The sequence below is a fragment of the Oncorhynchus gorbuscha genome, linkage group LG05, assembly GCF_021184085.1.
Source record: "Oncorhynchus gorbuscha isolate QuinsamMale2020 ecotype Even-year linkage group LG05, OgorEven_v1.0, whole genome shotgun sequence".
Lineage (NCBI taxonomy): Eukaryota > Metazoa > Chordata > Actinopteri > Salmoniformes > Salmonidae > Oncorhynchus > Oncorhynchus gorbuscha.
In genome coordinates, this window is record NC_060177.1 from 36571500 (window position 1) to 36586883 (window position 15384).

At 43.7% G+C, this 15384-nt stretch overlaps 1 protein-coding gene across 1 annotated transcript in view; it reads right to left on the reverse strand.

Annotated features, from left to right (window-relative positions):
• The window catches only part of LOC124035904 (MAP kinase-activating death domain protein-like), an 80353-nt gene that overhangs the window by 22377 nt on the left and 42592 nt on the right, over positions 1–15384 (reverse strand). Inside the window, 11 exon segments of the mRNA XM_046349783.1 lie at positions 1837–2043; positions 4601–4751; positions 4876–5062; positions 5381–5495; positions 7416–7475; positions 10343–10456; positions 10854–10993; positions 11259–11512; positions 11736–11956; positions 12295–12395; positions 12918–13077. Coding sequence (XP_046205739.1) covers positions 1837–2043; positions 4601–4751; positions 4876–5062; positions 5381–5495; positions 7416–7475; positions 10343–10456; positions 10854–10993; positions 11259–11512; positions 11736–11956; positions 12295–12395; positions 12918–13077 — 1710 coding nt within the window.

The following is a 15384-nucleotide window of genomic DNA, read 5'->3' on the forward strand; positions in this document are numbered from 1 at the left end:
ATATGCAAGCGTAACTGATATCAAGACATGATTCACCCCAAATTTACAAAACGTTACGTACACACCTCAAATCAAGATTATGGACCTAAAGTCCTAGAATCATTATCCATGTCAACATGATCACTTACATTAACTATTTAAATCATTTGTGACTAATCGACATAGGTAGGTTAGGAAAAGGTGGAGAAAAGGGCGTGGAAATGTTAAGAGCTGGCAGTTGTGCAATACCCCAGTCTTTTTTTGTGTGTGAAAAATATCTTACTCTGTTGTTTTTCCATAGCTTTTTGCTTATCCTTTTCATGGTGCCTGCTCCACAATTCTACCCAAGATGCATTGCAAGCAAGGAGAGAAAGACAGAGAGAGTGTCAGAGAGCTGGTTGAGTAGGCAGGTATGGAGGGTGAGCATTAGATAAACCATAGCATAAAACAAAATTAAGCATTAAAAAAATATATGTTATTTTAACAATTGAGGATGTTTTGTAATGTCTGAGAGTAGTCACATTTCAGCTTGGCAATATGGAACACTATGCCATAATTATCTGTATGCAGAGTTTGATCCATTGCCAGTTACTGCTACTGAGGTGTAACATTACAACACACCCAACACTCCTGGACCATGGTCCTGGAGAACCACACAAGGGAGAATTCTGGGGTTCCTTGAAAATGTTCTGTGACCGAGGCGTTAACTTATTGGCTAGCAGTGTGTGGCTCTCCAGAACCAGTGTGACAGAGGCAGCAGGGCTTGGTGAAGGGCATGGAATGGGGACGGAGTGGCCGGCCGGCTAGCCAGCAGGTTGAATGGAGCTGTTGCAGAAGCAGGGGTGCAAGTCTCAAAAAGACATTCTGTAGAATTGAAGCTGCATCTTCCCAAAGAGAGAAAAGGGGCTGGTGAAGTGAGGGTAGGTTGGTAGGTAGGGAGATTGAGGGAGTTGGGTGAATCTGTCCCCTGTATACAGACCCAAAGCAACATTTGAGATAGTAGAATGGTGGTCGAAAGGAGAAGCACTGCTTCACTCCTTTTCCACGATGGTCAGTGTTAAATTAGCCCTATCACTAAACTAAATGCCAACTGTGGCTTGCTAACAGTGAGCATGACATTTGTCTCTTCCTTGGGCCTGTTTACTGGGGAGTGACGCTCCACCCTCCATGCTAGAGCTGAGAGAACTTCTACTTGTACGGCACGCTTTAAGGAAACCTGCAGTAAAGGCAGAGACAGGTGGTCAGACTCCTTAGCACGGTACTGCAGATTTGGAGTTTCGAGAAGACAACAGAAAACAAAAGACATGCACAGTCAAGGTGCTAGGAGGCAAACAAAGGAGGACTCCACGAGAGGAGGTGGCAAACAGGGGCACTCAACATTCAGAGGGTGGGAGGAACACATAACACATCCAGGCCGGGGGGGGGGCTCAAAGCAATATTTCACGCACGCCTACACCGCTCAAAGCTGTTCCAATCTCACACACATAGCAACATATTATCCAAGGCCATATCTGGAATTCAAATGTGGTTATTTGTCAAATTTGGTTGGAGTTGCATGATGTGCAAATATGCTACCAGTGTACAAATATTACGGCAAACCAGCATAGTGTATTTATGTTCCAAATATATTTCAGAGTTTTACAGCTTTAAATGCTGACCCATTGGGCGCACATCAGTGGTGTGGGTCAAAGTGGATGGAATATCATAAGGGGCTCTTTTTCTAAGGGGAAAGCACTCCCCTTGTTGCCTGGTTGGAGAGAGGTGGGTCAAGGGGTAGGGTAGGGTTTAGACTGGTGAGCAGGGGGGCAAGGGGTGCTCTCAGAGCGCATGCAAGGGGGGATGGGGTGGGCTACACACCAATGGAGGCAATAAAATTCTCCTCGTTCAGACTCCGGGTGTCAAAGTGGTGGGTGTCTTTTCCCCCCGAGGTGGGGTGCGGCAGTTGGAGACGGGGAACGAGGAGGAGCACCGGGGGCCTGGTGCCCTCCATGCGGGCAGACGGGCTGTCCTTGCTGCCCGGGCTGCTTGCAGAGTCACTGGGGCTCCTCTTGTGCTTCTCTGGGTCTACTGGGGCCACCAAGGGGGGAAAAGGGAGAAGAACAGGGAAGAAGGGAAAGAGATAGTAGCGAGAGAATAAAGAAACAGTGTAGAGATGCAGTAGGAGGTTTGAAGGTTAGAATAGACTGTTGTTTTGTAGGGGTGTGAACGTTCAAGCGCTAAAACAAAATTGGGATCTTTAACATTTAGAAAATGATGTGCATACATAAGCTGGGCAGAAGTCTGTGAGTTGTGATTCTGGATGGCCAGATGGCTACCAACACTGACAAGAAACTGCCACGTGGGGGATCGTAAGTGACACATTTCAGCTAGTTTCATCTTGTTCTTGATACCAGGTCTTGTTCTGAGGTAATTTGACTGATTTCATGTCAATGCTAATATGGCAATAATTCACAAGCTAGCTAATCAACAACTGTAAAGATGTATTTGAGAAAAAGTGCTCATTGTGCAAATGTGTTTGTTTTCAATAAACATTGGAGACGAAATATAGTTTACATGTTAACAATCTAAGCCAACCCAGTCTGTTTTGCCCCATAGTTGCGCATGCGTTGCCGTTGTTGCTAAACAACCAACCAGTCTATGCACACATTTTTTTCTGGATGCCTGTGGCGTATATTCATTATGCCCATACTGCAAAATGTTTCTTAAACGGAACAAAAAAGGTAGGGAGCTACTTGCATTTGTCCAATAGAAACTTGTTTAACATCTCTAGGCTAGGGGGCGGTATTTTCTTTAGAAATTGGTTGATGTTTTTCCTTTGAGTAATGAAGAAGTAGCCATTTCCTATCTGGGTGGACAGCCAAGTGTACTGTTGTGGTTGGGCGCGCGACCTGTAGCTCGCTCCACTTTCATTTTATTCGCTATTGAACGCAGTTTATCCAGTCTTAAATTTTATCGATTATCTACGTTAAAAAATACCTAAAGTTGGATTAGGAAAGTTGTTTGAAATGTTTGGACAAAGTTTATAGGTAATTTATTAGATAATGTCGGGCGAGTAGGAACCGGTGTTTTTCTGAATCAAACGCGCCAAATAAATGAACATTTTGGAGATATAACGATGGAATTTATCGAACAAAAGGACCATTTGTGATGTTTATGGGACATATTGGAGTGCCAACAGAAGAAGCTCTTCAAAAGGTAAGGCATGAATTATATCGTTATTTCTGAGTTGTGTCACGCCTGGCGGGTTGAAATATGATTGTCATTTGTTTGTTTGATGGGGTGCTGTCCTCAGATAATAGCATGGTTTGCTTTCGCTGTAAAGCCTTTTTGAAATCTGACACGGTGGCTGGATTAACAAGAAATAAAGCTTTAATTTGGTGTATTGCACTTGAAAGTAAATTGTATGAAAGTAAAATATTTCTAATAATTTAATTCGAATTTGGCGCTCTGCCATGTCACCGGATGTTGTCAAATCGATCCCGTTAACGGGATTTGATCCCTAAGAAGATGCAAAATGTTTTGCAACTTTTTAGACTGTGTTCAGTCTCCGGTCTGTTGCGTGTAGAATATTCTAGTTTATTCATTGATGATAGGCCCTGCTTTACTGAAGTTGCGAGACATTGTAGGCCAAGAAATTGCAAGATGCAGCTTTTGATTGCCGATAGGTAGGCCTAGCGCACGGTTCTGTCTGCCTGCCTGGTGACGACCGACATGCCTATACTGTGCCCCTCCCCTCCCTCTGTCCCTTGCTAGCTAGCTATGAAATATGTGAGTGTATTCTCGTAAGTACGGCAACTAATCAATTTCTTGCGTTCCAAAAAAAAATCCAAATTGTAGGAGTGATTCCTAGCAGAATCCAATCTTAGCACTTAGAAATGGGAGTCGACATGCAAGGAGTCGAAGAATCAATTATTTTGGAGTCGATGCTCCAACAGTAAGTCATCGTCGTTAACAGTTGGAAAAATGGCAGAGAAAGGCAAGCAGCGAAGTCCTTTATTGCAATATTTTAAGAAGTTACGTGAGGAAGGAAATGTAAACTTTGCAAGGTGGAATTGAGGTACAGTAATGGTAGTAGATGTGCAATGCTTACCCATCTAAAAGGGATGCACCGAGACCCAACCCGTTGCTGGCAGTAGCAAAGCTGCATTGTGAATTTGAGTTGAATTTTTATTAAATGTTTTTTTTTTTATCGTTTCACATCCCTAGTTGTAATTCGCTCAGTGAATGCTTAATTAAACTGCAAAGCTCACCTAAAAATTAGGCATGCTTTGGCGGTACTGACTCAGAGATTAAACCTGAACTCACTACTGTAAAAACATATTGCTAACTTTTCAGATGAGTTGATAAAAGAAAAAAGACAAAAAAGGCTGGAACCAGAAATGATCCAGATTGCACTCCTTTTCCTATCCAATACTAACGTTGCCTTTAAGTGGAGTGTATGAAACGCTGTTAAGCACTTCTTTGGTTTCAAACAAGAATAAAGCATCAGTAACTTTCATTTTTTCCCCCAGAGGAAATAGTTAAGTCCTCGTTTAGGAGGGGGCATGACATGCTGATTAAATGTGTCCTTTGAGAGAAAATGTTGACACTTTCAGTTGACTACAGGTTTTCTGAACGTTACCTTTGGTTTGGTAGTGGGTGCGTGCGATTTCCAGCAGAACGAAGACGCTGGCCATGCCTCCAAGCCCGGCATTGGTGTACGAGTGTTCCAGACTAGAAACGGTGCACTTCAGTATGTCTAACATACCCTTGTAAACCTTCCTGCCAATCTCCTGAAGAGTAGAACACACACACACACAGTTTCATTCAAAGGTGTTATTCAGCTTTAATTCAAAATCAAGGTTAAAAACACAATCTTCTCTCCCCCTCTCTTGCCCAATTCCTTTCTACACTCACCACATCACGGATGACCTCCTGCCTGACATCCTCCTCGGACTGGACGGCACGGTTCAGCTTGCTCAGCACGAAGACGCGCAGCTGCTCGTTCTCCAGCAGGCGGCGTACCTTCTTCATGTTGAGCCAGCCCACGCCTTGGCCCTCCAGCACGCTCTGCACCACCTCTTTCAGGAACTGCTGGTTCTCACTGGGACAGACCCAGCTCTGGTTCAGTCACTCAGATCACACTCCCTTTTTTTTGCATACGCCACCACTGGCTCTTAAGTTAGACAACCCTTCTCCTAAAGAGGATTGATATATCACCTATCCAGGTCTGTCATTTGACATTATATTGGCAAGAAAGTTTATGACAACCAGCTTTTGTTTTTTGATGGCCAACAGGATACCATGAAGACATTATGCCATGAAGGTGGTAAACGAATTCAAATATGGCGGTCAGCGTGAGTTGTCAAAGAATGCCATGACAGCAAAGTCCTGGTAATACAGACTCATAGAGGTCTGTTACCTGGTGTTGTTGGCACGACCCTGGGGCGAAGGGGACTCTCTCTTGACCGTGGGACTGTGCTTAATGACCGACGACTTCTGGTCAACAAGCGCCCTGGGGGGACCGCGGGCGCCTCCTGCAGGAGTCATATAGAACATAGTAAATACCATGGAAAACACAAAACTATAACCAACGACAAGTCGGGGAAATACAAACAGAAATACTAGCCGACTTGATACAGGAGGAGCTTATACACTTCACTACAAAGCCCCTAAATCACAGTCTACAATGTACTAATTAGAAAACCACATCAAAGACTGACAGACAAAGATGGGACACATCCTGCATACATGAAAGGACACCCTCACACACATACATTTTCAGTGGCGGGGACACTAACTAATGACTAGCTGAGCTACAGGTTTCATATTCAGACACTAAAAAGGTGAGGGACAGATCAACTGGGACGCCACACAGAAGGAGTCAATATGGCGCTGCGTTTGGGCATCACACATTGGCAGAGAACAGAGGCGAGATCAGATTGGAGCGGGATCTGCATGGCAACAAGACAAGTTGTGTGTCATGCAGAAAAAGAACAAAAAAATACAGATGGGTCGACAATCACACACACACGGCTAACGGAACGCTCCACACTGTAGTGTTCATACTGACAGACACATGAACACACAGTGCCATGGCATACAACAGTATGGTGGATCCCCTGCAGAGATTTGGCCTGTGAACAATATTATTATCAAACCGATTATAATATTGTTGCGCCTACATAGCTTACCCACTGGACAGACCTCAGTTCAACGTCTATTTTTGATTTACATTTGGTTGAGTTGTCAACTAAAGAGAATAAACACCAACAACAACAAAAAAATTATTCCCTTACGTTGATGACTTTTTGCAAATCCAATCAGTTTTCCACGGTGATTCAGCATCACTTATTTTTATGACGTGGAAATAACGTTGATTCAACCAGTTTTTGCCCCGTGGGTAGCCTGTTTGACACTTTGAACATTTAAGCTAAAGGTAATGTCTTGAATGTGAGGATACAAATAAATACATCCACCAAATATGCATTGGGACCTTGTCATAAACAGACAACGGCTGTTACCGGTATATCCAATTTTACCATGGCATTACATAGGCATGATTGTAGGCTCTATCACCGCATGTTACCAAAGACCTCACCTGACAACGAAGCCATTTTGCCCCACATTTTCCGAAGCATCGTCCATAAGTCGTACATCATGCATCAAAGCACTTCAAACAATTCCATTCCATTTGATCACTGTGGTACTGGTACAGATGCTCAGTAACCGCAAAGCCAGCTAAGTGTCCAATGACAACTCCAATCAAAACCGGTGACTATGAGTTTAGGAAGTAAGACAGAACAGCACTCTTGGTGCTGCGAGACCGCACTCCTTAATTCAATTAACAATGAAACAGTGTTTAAAACTAACTGCCAGCACTGGAAGAATGATGTCATGCCTTACCTACAGGATAGCAGTTTTGATTGGCTAAGGCCTGCCTCCACTGGCAAGGTGATGGGAGGTCTAGGTGTTTATGTGTGAGACCAAAGAGGTGGCCAAACAAGCAAATATAGCTTCTTGCTTGGCTTGGAGAATAATGGGAAAGCTGATGTTGACCAACTCGAATCAACATCTTGTCAGGTCCCATACAATACTGTGGAATGCAGAGACTTAGATTGGCACAAAAAATAAAATAATGAATGGCATCATCTTCACAATTGTCAATATGGGATGCACAGCTTCTAACAAGCTAAGATCGTGAGGGCCCAACCCAAACTAACGCAAAGACGTGTGGATGGGTGGAGTGACGCGACAAAGGTTAGTGATTGGGGGAACAGTCACTATGGATGGTGAAAGACAACAGGACCGACTCGATGTATGACGATGAATGATCTCTCGATGGTGCACGTCAGGTGACAGAGGAGTGAGAGGGTGAGCGAGGAGGATGCTGGGAGATGTAGTTGACTGGCTAGGAGAAGCATGCAGCCCACGCAGTTTTAAAGGGCGGAACCCACCTTCTCCACTCACCGGACCGGCCTCTGTAATTATCTCCATTAGAGAATTTAGTCCAAATACTGGACACAAAACCCAGAATTAGTGCAGAGAAGTGGAAAGAGGGACAGAGAGGGACACCGGCCCAGACCGAACCAGTCTGAACATCAACCCACAACACACATGCACAGCAACACATCGACAGAGCGCACAAAGAGTGCCGAAAATAAAAAGGAGAAAAAGAAAGAACGAGGGAGACCAAGGAAGGGGGAAGGACATTTCTTACAAAGAAATGTTGGGACTTAATCTCAAAAGGTTATAGCCATTCAATTTCATGACCAATCCTACATGTGGTGATTGTTAGGACCACTATATCTTTTCAGACCATCTAGGGGTGGGAGAAAGCATTTGCCAATTGTAAGTGTCTACGTCCAGAAGAGAGCGAGTTTGTGGGCTCTCGGACCACAGAGTCCTCAGACGGAGAAAACACAAGAACGATGGAGAGCCACCGAACAAGCAAGGTAACAGACTGCACAGAGCAAGGAGATCAGGTGTCAGTTTCATTTCAATTCCAGTCCACATGGGTAATCAATTGTACTTCAATCGATGAAATGAAAAATCCTCATCGAAAGCAATGGGTAATTTGACATTCAGGAACTGAATGTCAATTCATCCTCAAACATTGAGTGGAATTGAAAACGGACTTGAGCCCAACCCTGCTGGGAAACCAAGAGGAAAAAAACACTAAATGTGAAAATGCCACATAAAATATGTACGCAAATTAAGAGATCTGTCGTCTAGAAATGTGTGCATCATAGCGCATCAGACTCCCACCAAACAGAGAGGAATAGGAAGGAAACAAGGAAACAGAGGGAAGGATATGGATATACATGAATGAAAATACAGGTATATCTCCTAGTATGCAACCTGAGTAATATGGACTCAGGTAGGATCAAATAAGGGTCAAAGATGGAGCTAGTTATAGGGCAAAACAAACTACCACACCAGACAATAACATACCCGGACTGTCTGGACCCGGGCTACCCGGGGTACTAGCCGGGCTGTCATCTGAACAGTCAAGACAACACAAAATCACCATCAAAAGGAAAAAAGAAACAAATGTTGTTGCTATGGCAGCTGTCTCACACAGCGTGGGGTTATTGAGTTTAACACATGCATTTAAAAGTTTTTTTTTTACCCCTTTTTCGTGGTATCCAATTGTTGTAGTAGCTACTATCTTGTCTCATCGCTACAACTCCCGTACGGGCTCGGGAGAGACGAAGGTTGAAAGTCATGCGTCCTCCGATAGACAACCCAACTAGCCGCACTGCTTCTTAAACACAGCGCGCATCCAACCGGGAAGCCAGCAGCTGGTTAGCGCGCTCTGCACCCGGCTCGCCACAGGAGTCGCTGGTGCGCGATGAGACAAAGACATCCCTACCGACCAAGCCCTCCCTAACCCGGACGACGCTAGGCCAATTGTGCGACGCCCCACGGACCTCCCGGTCGCGGCCGGTTACGACAGAGCCTGGGCGCGAACCCAGGGACTCTGATGGCACAGCTGGCGCTGCAGTACAGCGCCCTTAACCACTGCGCCACCCGGGAGGCCACACATGCATTTCTTATGTTCTCTCACAAATGTTCCCATAACAAATCAGGCAACCATGTGGGATTGGGAACATTGAAAACGGGGTCCTCAATATCCACCTATTGCCTAACTTACATCAACATGACAGTCCACAGATAGACAAATACAAATTTAGAATGAAAGTCTATTACTTCAACAACAAAAAAATCAAAATAAAGATTTCTACAAACCTTCCTCAATTTCCTCCTCTATGTCAAAATGAAAATATTCTATATTTTTGTAAATTAAAATAATTAGAGGGGAAAAGGCAAAAGGAAATAAAATAAACATTTACCTGGTGAAGTTGCATAAATGCTAATACTGTGTAGCCTAAACTGGCATGCCAGACATCTCGGCATGAGCACTGACTGCTTACTTGACATACTGTCAATACTAACTTTACTTAGTGCAAACAAAGCAACAGCCTCTGAGGAAGAAATATGATGATGTTCAAGAAGTTCAACATGTCAGTCAAAGTTACACATCGTTATGTCATCTTCTCTCCTTCCTTCTCCACACCAGGTTAAAGTAGGCCTAACTGTCCAGTGAAAATCTTACTTTGAAAAGTAATATTCTGTTAACCCGTACCCAAATCATGCTGTTAACTCATCCCATACTTGTATCTGTGGCCAAAGCATAAATTGGAGGGGAAAACCCCCCCACCTCAAAGTCAGTTTAAAAAAATGCCTGTTATTTCCTCATAGAACATGACATCATGTTGGCTCATTGAGCTGGCCAATCAGCAGTCTGGTTTTAATGACTTGTATACTCCGACACCATTCTGTTGTTGTGGTATGCCCACATAATTCAAACAAAAGCTGCTTTTAAACATACTTAATAAAATGTTTTTTTTTTTTTTTATGGAATTAAAACTATTTCACTCATATTGTAATTAATTATTGGTCAAATTTCTAAGAAATCCAGAAACACTGGACAGTTACTTTAAATGATTAAATGATTTTACTGTAGCTTCTGCTCAATGTGTCTTATCAAGATAAATAGCAGACACGATACGGTGTATAAAGCACTCCAAATGTTATTTTTAATGCCCATGACAAAACTAAACCTTTTACACGTTGAAAGGGCATTGTTTTTAGTAGACAGCCTGCCTCTACTGCCTTCAACTGACAAACCTGACTGCAATCGGCTGTAGGGCACAGAAACTGCACAGAAAACAGATAGGAGGGGAATACAGCCACAGAGAGTGAAATGGAGAAGGAAATGAGATGGATAAAAGTCAGAGATAGAAAGAGAGATGAAGGAGGAGTGACGATAACGTGAAAGGAGGACAAAACAGGGCAACGGGCTGCATTAGTACTGTACCTTTGAGATTGGGGAAGGGCCCAGCCCCAGCGGCCTTCTCCCTCAGCCCCCCCTTGTTGGGTACAGACAGGTTGGAAAGGCTAAAACTGGAACCGTGGTTCTTGTACAGATTACCTGCAGTGAAAGAGAGCGCGTCGCTGATGAACTCTATCAAAGCAACCAACATTTAACCATGTTTCACCATCCTATAGTATTAGCCGTGATGATTTGCAGCCCATCGTCAAGTTCCATTTCAATCCCAACCTAGCTGGCAAATATTGCCAATTTCTGGTTGTAAATTATACATTTCTGGTTGTCTTCCTGGTTGAGAAGACCAGCAACCAGTATTGCCCGCTGGGTAACCCTTACCCATTCCCCCCTTCAGTGTCCAAAGATCCCATAAGACAGGATAGACGAGCAGAAGGGCAAAAAAGCTCTGCTTTGGAGGACAAAGTCTAACCGTCACCTATCCAGCCCTTTCAGATCTGTGACTATCATACAACTGAAATTGACCCTGGTTAAGGAGACTCACTGGCAAAGGACATGAGGCCCCCAAAGCCATCACTGCTGTTGTTGGAGATGGTGGAGTTTGGAGAACTGTTGCGGGAGTCGCCCTCTCCGTCCGACTCTCCGGGCAGCTTTAGGCTGCTGGGCCTCAGGGGGCGTTGGGCTCTGTGGAGCAGAACAAGTGTTGGAGGTCTGGGTCTGTTAGAGGTCTGTCACGCTCTGTTAGCTTAGTTTTTCGACTGCTACACCAGAGGCATATCACAGACGCATAATTCAGAAGTGGAGACTTAATTGAGTGAGTGTGTTTAAGAGATGTATACTTCAGTTTTTTTTTTTAACTATGTTTTCAGAATGTGTGGCTTATGATGCTTGTTTGTGTGTACATCGTTATGGCGTAGGTGTGTTGTAACGTAGGTGTGTTGTAACGTACTTGTTGCCATTGAGGTTCTGGTTGAACCGGGGCGTGTACGTCTCCTCTTGGTCTTCTGCCTCCGGGTCCTCCTCAGCGGGGAAGCCATACTGAGGCTCAAAGTAGGGGTTGTCGTACTCTCCCTTCTTATTGGCTGGTCCCACCGGGGCAGCTTCTGGGGGAGGTCTGGAGAAGGGCGGAGCGCCCAATCCCGGGACAGGGTTCTGTAGAGCTGCACTGGCCAATGCCTCCATTTCCACTGGTTCTGCCTGCTCCTGGACACAATGAACATCAATCAATGGACACTAATGGTTGATATTCAAAACACGAGATTGCCACTTTATGAGAAGAAGAAGAAAAAAACTCAAGCAAAGATATAATTATAGCCATTAGGTTCTCATGTTCTCAAATACAAACATAAGTTGCCAAAAATGTCAGTTGCTAACATTGTGTTGACTGCATCATTTTATACAGGTGTAAATTGAGGGGTTCACTGACATTGTTGACTCCCTGGATGATTGTGCTAGGGCTGGAGCTGGCGGTTGTGCTGGAGCTCGAGCGGAGGGCTTGTCCATCAGGAGGTTCAGGAGCTCCGTCGCCCCCCTCGGGCAGTGCCTTCTCTTGGGGGAGGGGACCGTCTCCTCCCTTGAACTCCTGGAAGTCCTGGAACTCCACTTCGCTAGCGTCTCCCAGTGCAGCGTGGGTAGGGGGATCCAGGTCTACGACACCAAAAGACAGATATTAGTTAGTGTTGATGGCAAAAGGGTCACAAAACAAATGTTTAGCTCGTGACGGTTTCTGAAAGGAATTGGTCATTTTACGTTGCCATTTTTCAAGATGAAAACAATTGTCGGTTATTATAATCAGTGGAATTTACCGTTTTTTTTGTCATAACAATAAGTATGTGTATGCTGGGTGGTTCTTGGGCTGCAATTACACAGGCAGCCCAAATCTGATCTTTTTTTTCACTTTATTGGTCTTTTGCCAATAATTGGGCAAAATAATAGAATTGGGTTTCCTGGGTAAATGCAGCCTTGGTGAAATGGCAGATACTTACTTGGCGTGTCCCCTTGGATGTCACATTTGATCATTTCGCTCACCAAGTCTCCAAGTGACGAGTAGGAAGAACTGGAGTCATCGTAGCCAGCCTCACTGTCACTGCCACGGAGACCAAACAGAGTCGCATTCCCCCGGACCCCATCCTGGTGACACCTTACATGTCTACAGAAGGCTAACTGAAGAACGCTAACTAACCCTTTCTCAGACTAAAATTAACCTCAACTCATACATCATTTCTAGCAAGACCAGCAAGCTAACTATTGAGCCCACTGGCAAATCTACTAGTTAATGTTTAGAGTTCGCCATCTAGTGGCTAATGTGTTGTCTATCAACATTCTATAGCCTACCATGCTGCTTCTTCTGCACTGTCGCCGTCGGCCGCACTTGCACACACACAAACACACAAATGATGCACACGTACACAGATCAAACACTGGAAAGGACCTCTTTTCAGATCTAGTTTTTCATGAGGCTAAATGGCGCACTAACATGTTTTCCACATTGACAGTATCTGGCACTGAAAAAATCTTTAATTTAACATTTTGCCAATTATATTATCACAGTAGTATAAAAAAAAAACATACCTTCCAACCGTGGAGGTCTTTTAAATTTTTTTTTTACCTGTCGTCTGTGGGGTCCGAGTCGTTGGCCTCATCTTCTAGGGGTCCGCTCATGGCCTCGGCCAGCCGGGAGCTGCTGTCATACACACGGTAGAACACTGGCTGCAGCTGGTGGGCGTACCACTTGCCCTTGTCTCCGATTAAAGATGGATCATACACGTCTGCAGAACACAGAGGTATGCTCAGAAACACTATGAAACCTTCAAACTGCCTGTATCGCTCATTGAACTATACCGGAGTGCACAAAACATTAGGAACAACTGCTCTTTCCATGACAGACTGACCAGTTGAATCCAGGTGAAAGCTATGATCCCTTATTGATGGCACCTATTAAATCCACTACAAGTCAGTGTAGATGACGGGAAGGATATAGATTAAAGAAGGATTTTTTTTTAAAAACCTTGAGACAACCGAGACATAGATTGTGTATGTGTGCCATTCAGAGAGTGAATGGTCGAGACAAAATATTTAAGTGCTTTTGATCGGAGTATGGTAGTAGGTGCCAGGCACACCGGTTTGTGTCAAGAACTGCAATGCTGCTGGGTTTTTCATGCCCAATAGTTTCCTGTGTGTATCAAGAAAGGTCCACCGCCCAAAGAACATCCAGCCAACAACTGTGGGAAGCATTCGAGCATATACATAACAATGGTAGCAATTGAAAGAGAACAGTTTGGAGATAATTGGAAAATGATTAGACCAAAAGGTGAGTACGCAACAGTTCACCTGACAAGGCTGAATCCAAACATTACACTGTTGGTTTTGTGTGCATTTTACATTTACTGTACTTTTTTTGCAAACACTCTGGATACATTCAGTAACACGATAAGACTATTACTGGGAAATGTGGGGAAGGTCCAACATACTGCAAGACAAAAAATGACAAGGCTTTGAGTGAGAGGACGAAGCGGCTACACGCCTTTCTGAAGTGTGCACAGTTCCTAAGCCATTTCAATGCACGTTTATGACTCAAAAGAAGCGTCTTCAACTATACAGGTACTTTTTTTGTTTGAGCTCTCCTGCTGTGCCGTTGAGGAACTGTAGCAAGAACCCTTGTAGTCGTATCGCATGGAACACAACCCTGCAATCACACAATTCCTGTTGTTGTTGACTCAATGCAAAAACGGCCCATCATAAAATCGCAATCTGGGTCAGATGTGCACTATTTGAAAGCTTGTTCTATTGCCAATATGACTAGCTAAGTTCTAAAATACTTTCAGGCATTCACAAGAAACAGATGATAATTGTGGTGCGCTTCGAAAGGAGTCATTCGTGCATTCAGGTGCGTGGCCAGTGGCAAATTTCCATCACAATAAACAAACGTAGGCTCATTCTGATCAGAACAACCCAGGGGATGACGCCATGTCATCTTGTAACGGGACATCAAACATAGTATATGATTTTTTAGAATTTGGAAATGTAAAGTGCACATTTGGACTCACGGTTGTTTGGCTTGCTTTTATGACATGAAAGCGGTACCTATTATAATCCTCAACGTCTCATCATTCAAAATACCTCGAGTCATCTTTATTTACAGCATTTCCCTCACTAAGACAACCACAAATGTGCTAAAGATCTCCAATTACCAGGAGGGATGGGAGCAACTTCTAGTCGCTTGATGGTAAAGTTCAGAACGTCTGTCAGTCAAAACCCATACAAATCAAACTTTAAATTTGCCACATGCACCGAATACAACAAGTGTAGACTTTACCGTGAAATGCTGAATACAACAAGTGTAGACTTTACAGTGAAATGCTGAATACAACAAGTGTAGACTTTACCGTGAAATGCTGAATACAACAAGTGTAGACTTTACAGTGAGATGCTGAATACAACAAGTGTAGACTTTACAGTGAGATGCTGAATACAACAAGTGTAGACTTTACAGTGAGATGCTGAATACAACAACAAGTGTAGACTTTACAGTGAAATGCTGAATACAACAAGTGTAGACTTTACCGTGAGATGCTGAATACAACAAGTGTAGACTTTACAGTGAGATGCTGAATACAACAAGTGTAGACTTTACAGTGAGATGCTGAATACAACAAGTGTAGACTTTACAGTGAGATGCTGAATACAACAAGTGTAGACTTTACCGTGAAATGCTGAATACAACAAGTGTAGACTTTACAGTGAGATGCTGAATACAACAAGTGTAGACTTTACAGTGAAATGCTGAATACAACAAGTGTAGACTTTACCGTGAAATGCTGAATACAACAAGTGTAGACTTTACAGTGAGATGCTGAATACAACAAGTGTAGACTTGCGTGGCCAGTGGCAAATTTCCATCACAATAAACAAACGTAGGCTCATTCTGATCAGTGAAATGCTGAATACAACAAGTGTAGACTTTACAGTGAAATACAACAAGTGTAGACTTTACAGTGAAATGCTGAATACAACAAGTGTAGACTTTTGAAACAGACTTTACAGTGAGATGCTGAATACAACAAGTGTAGACTTTA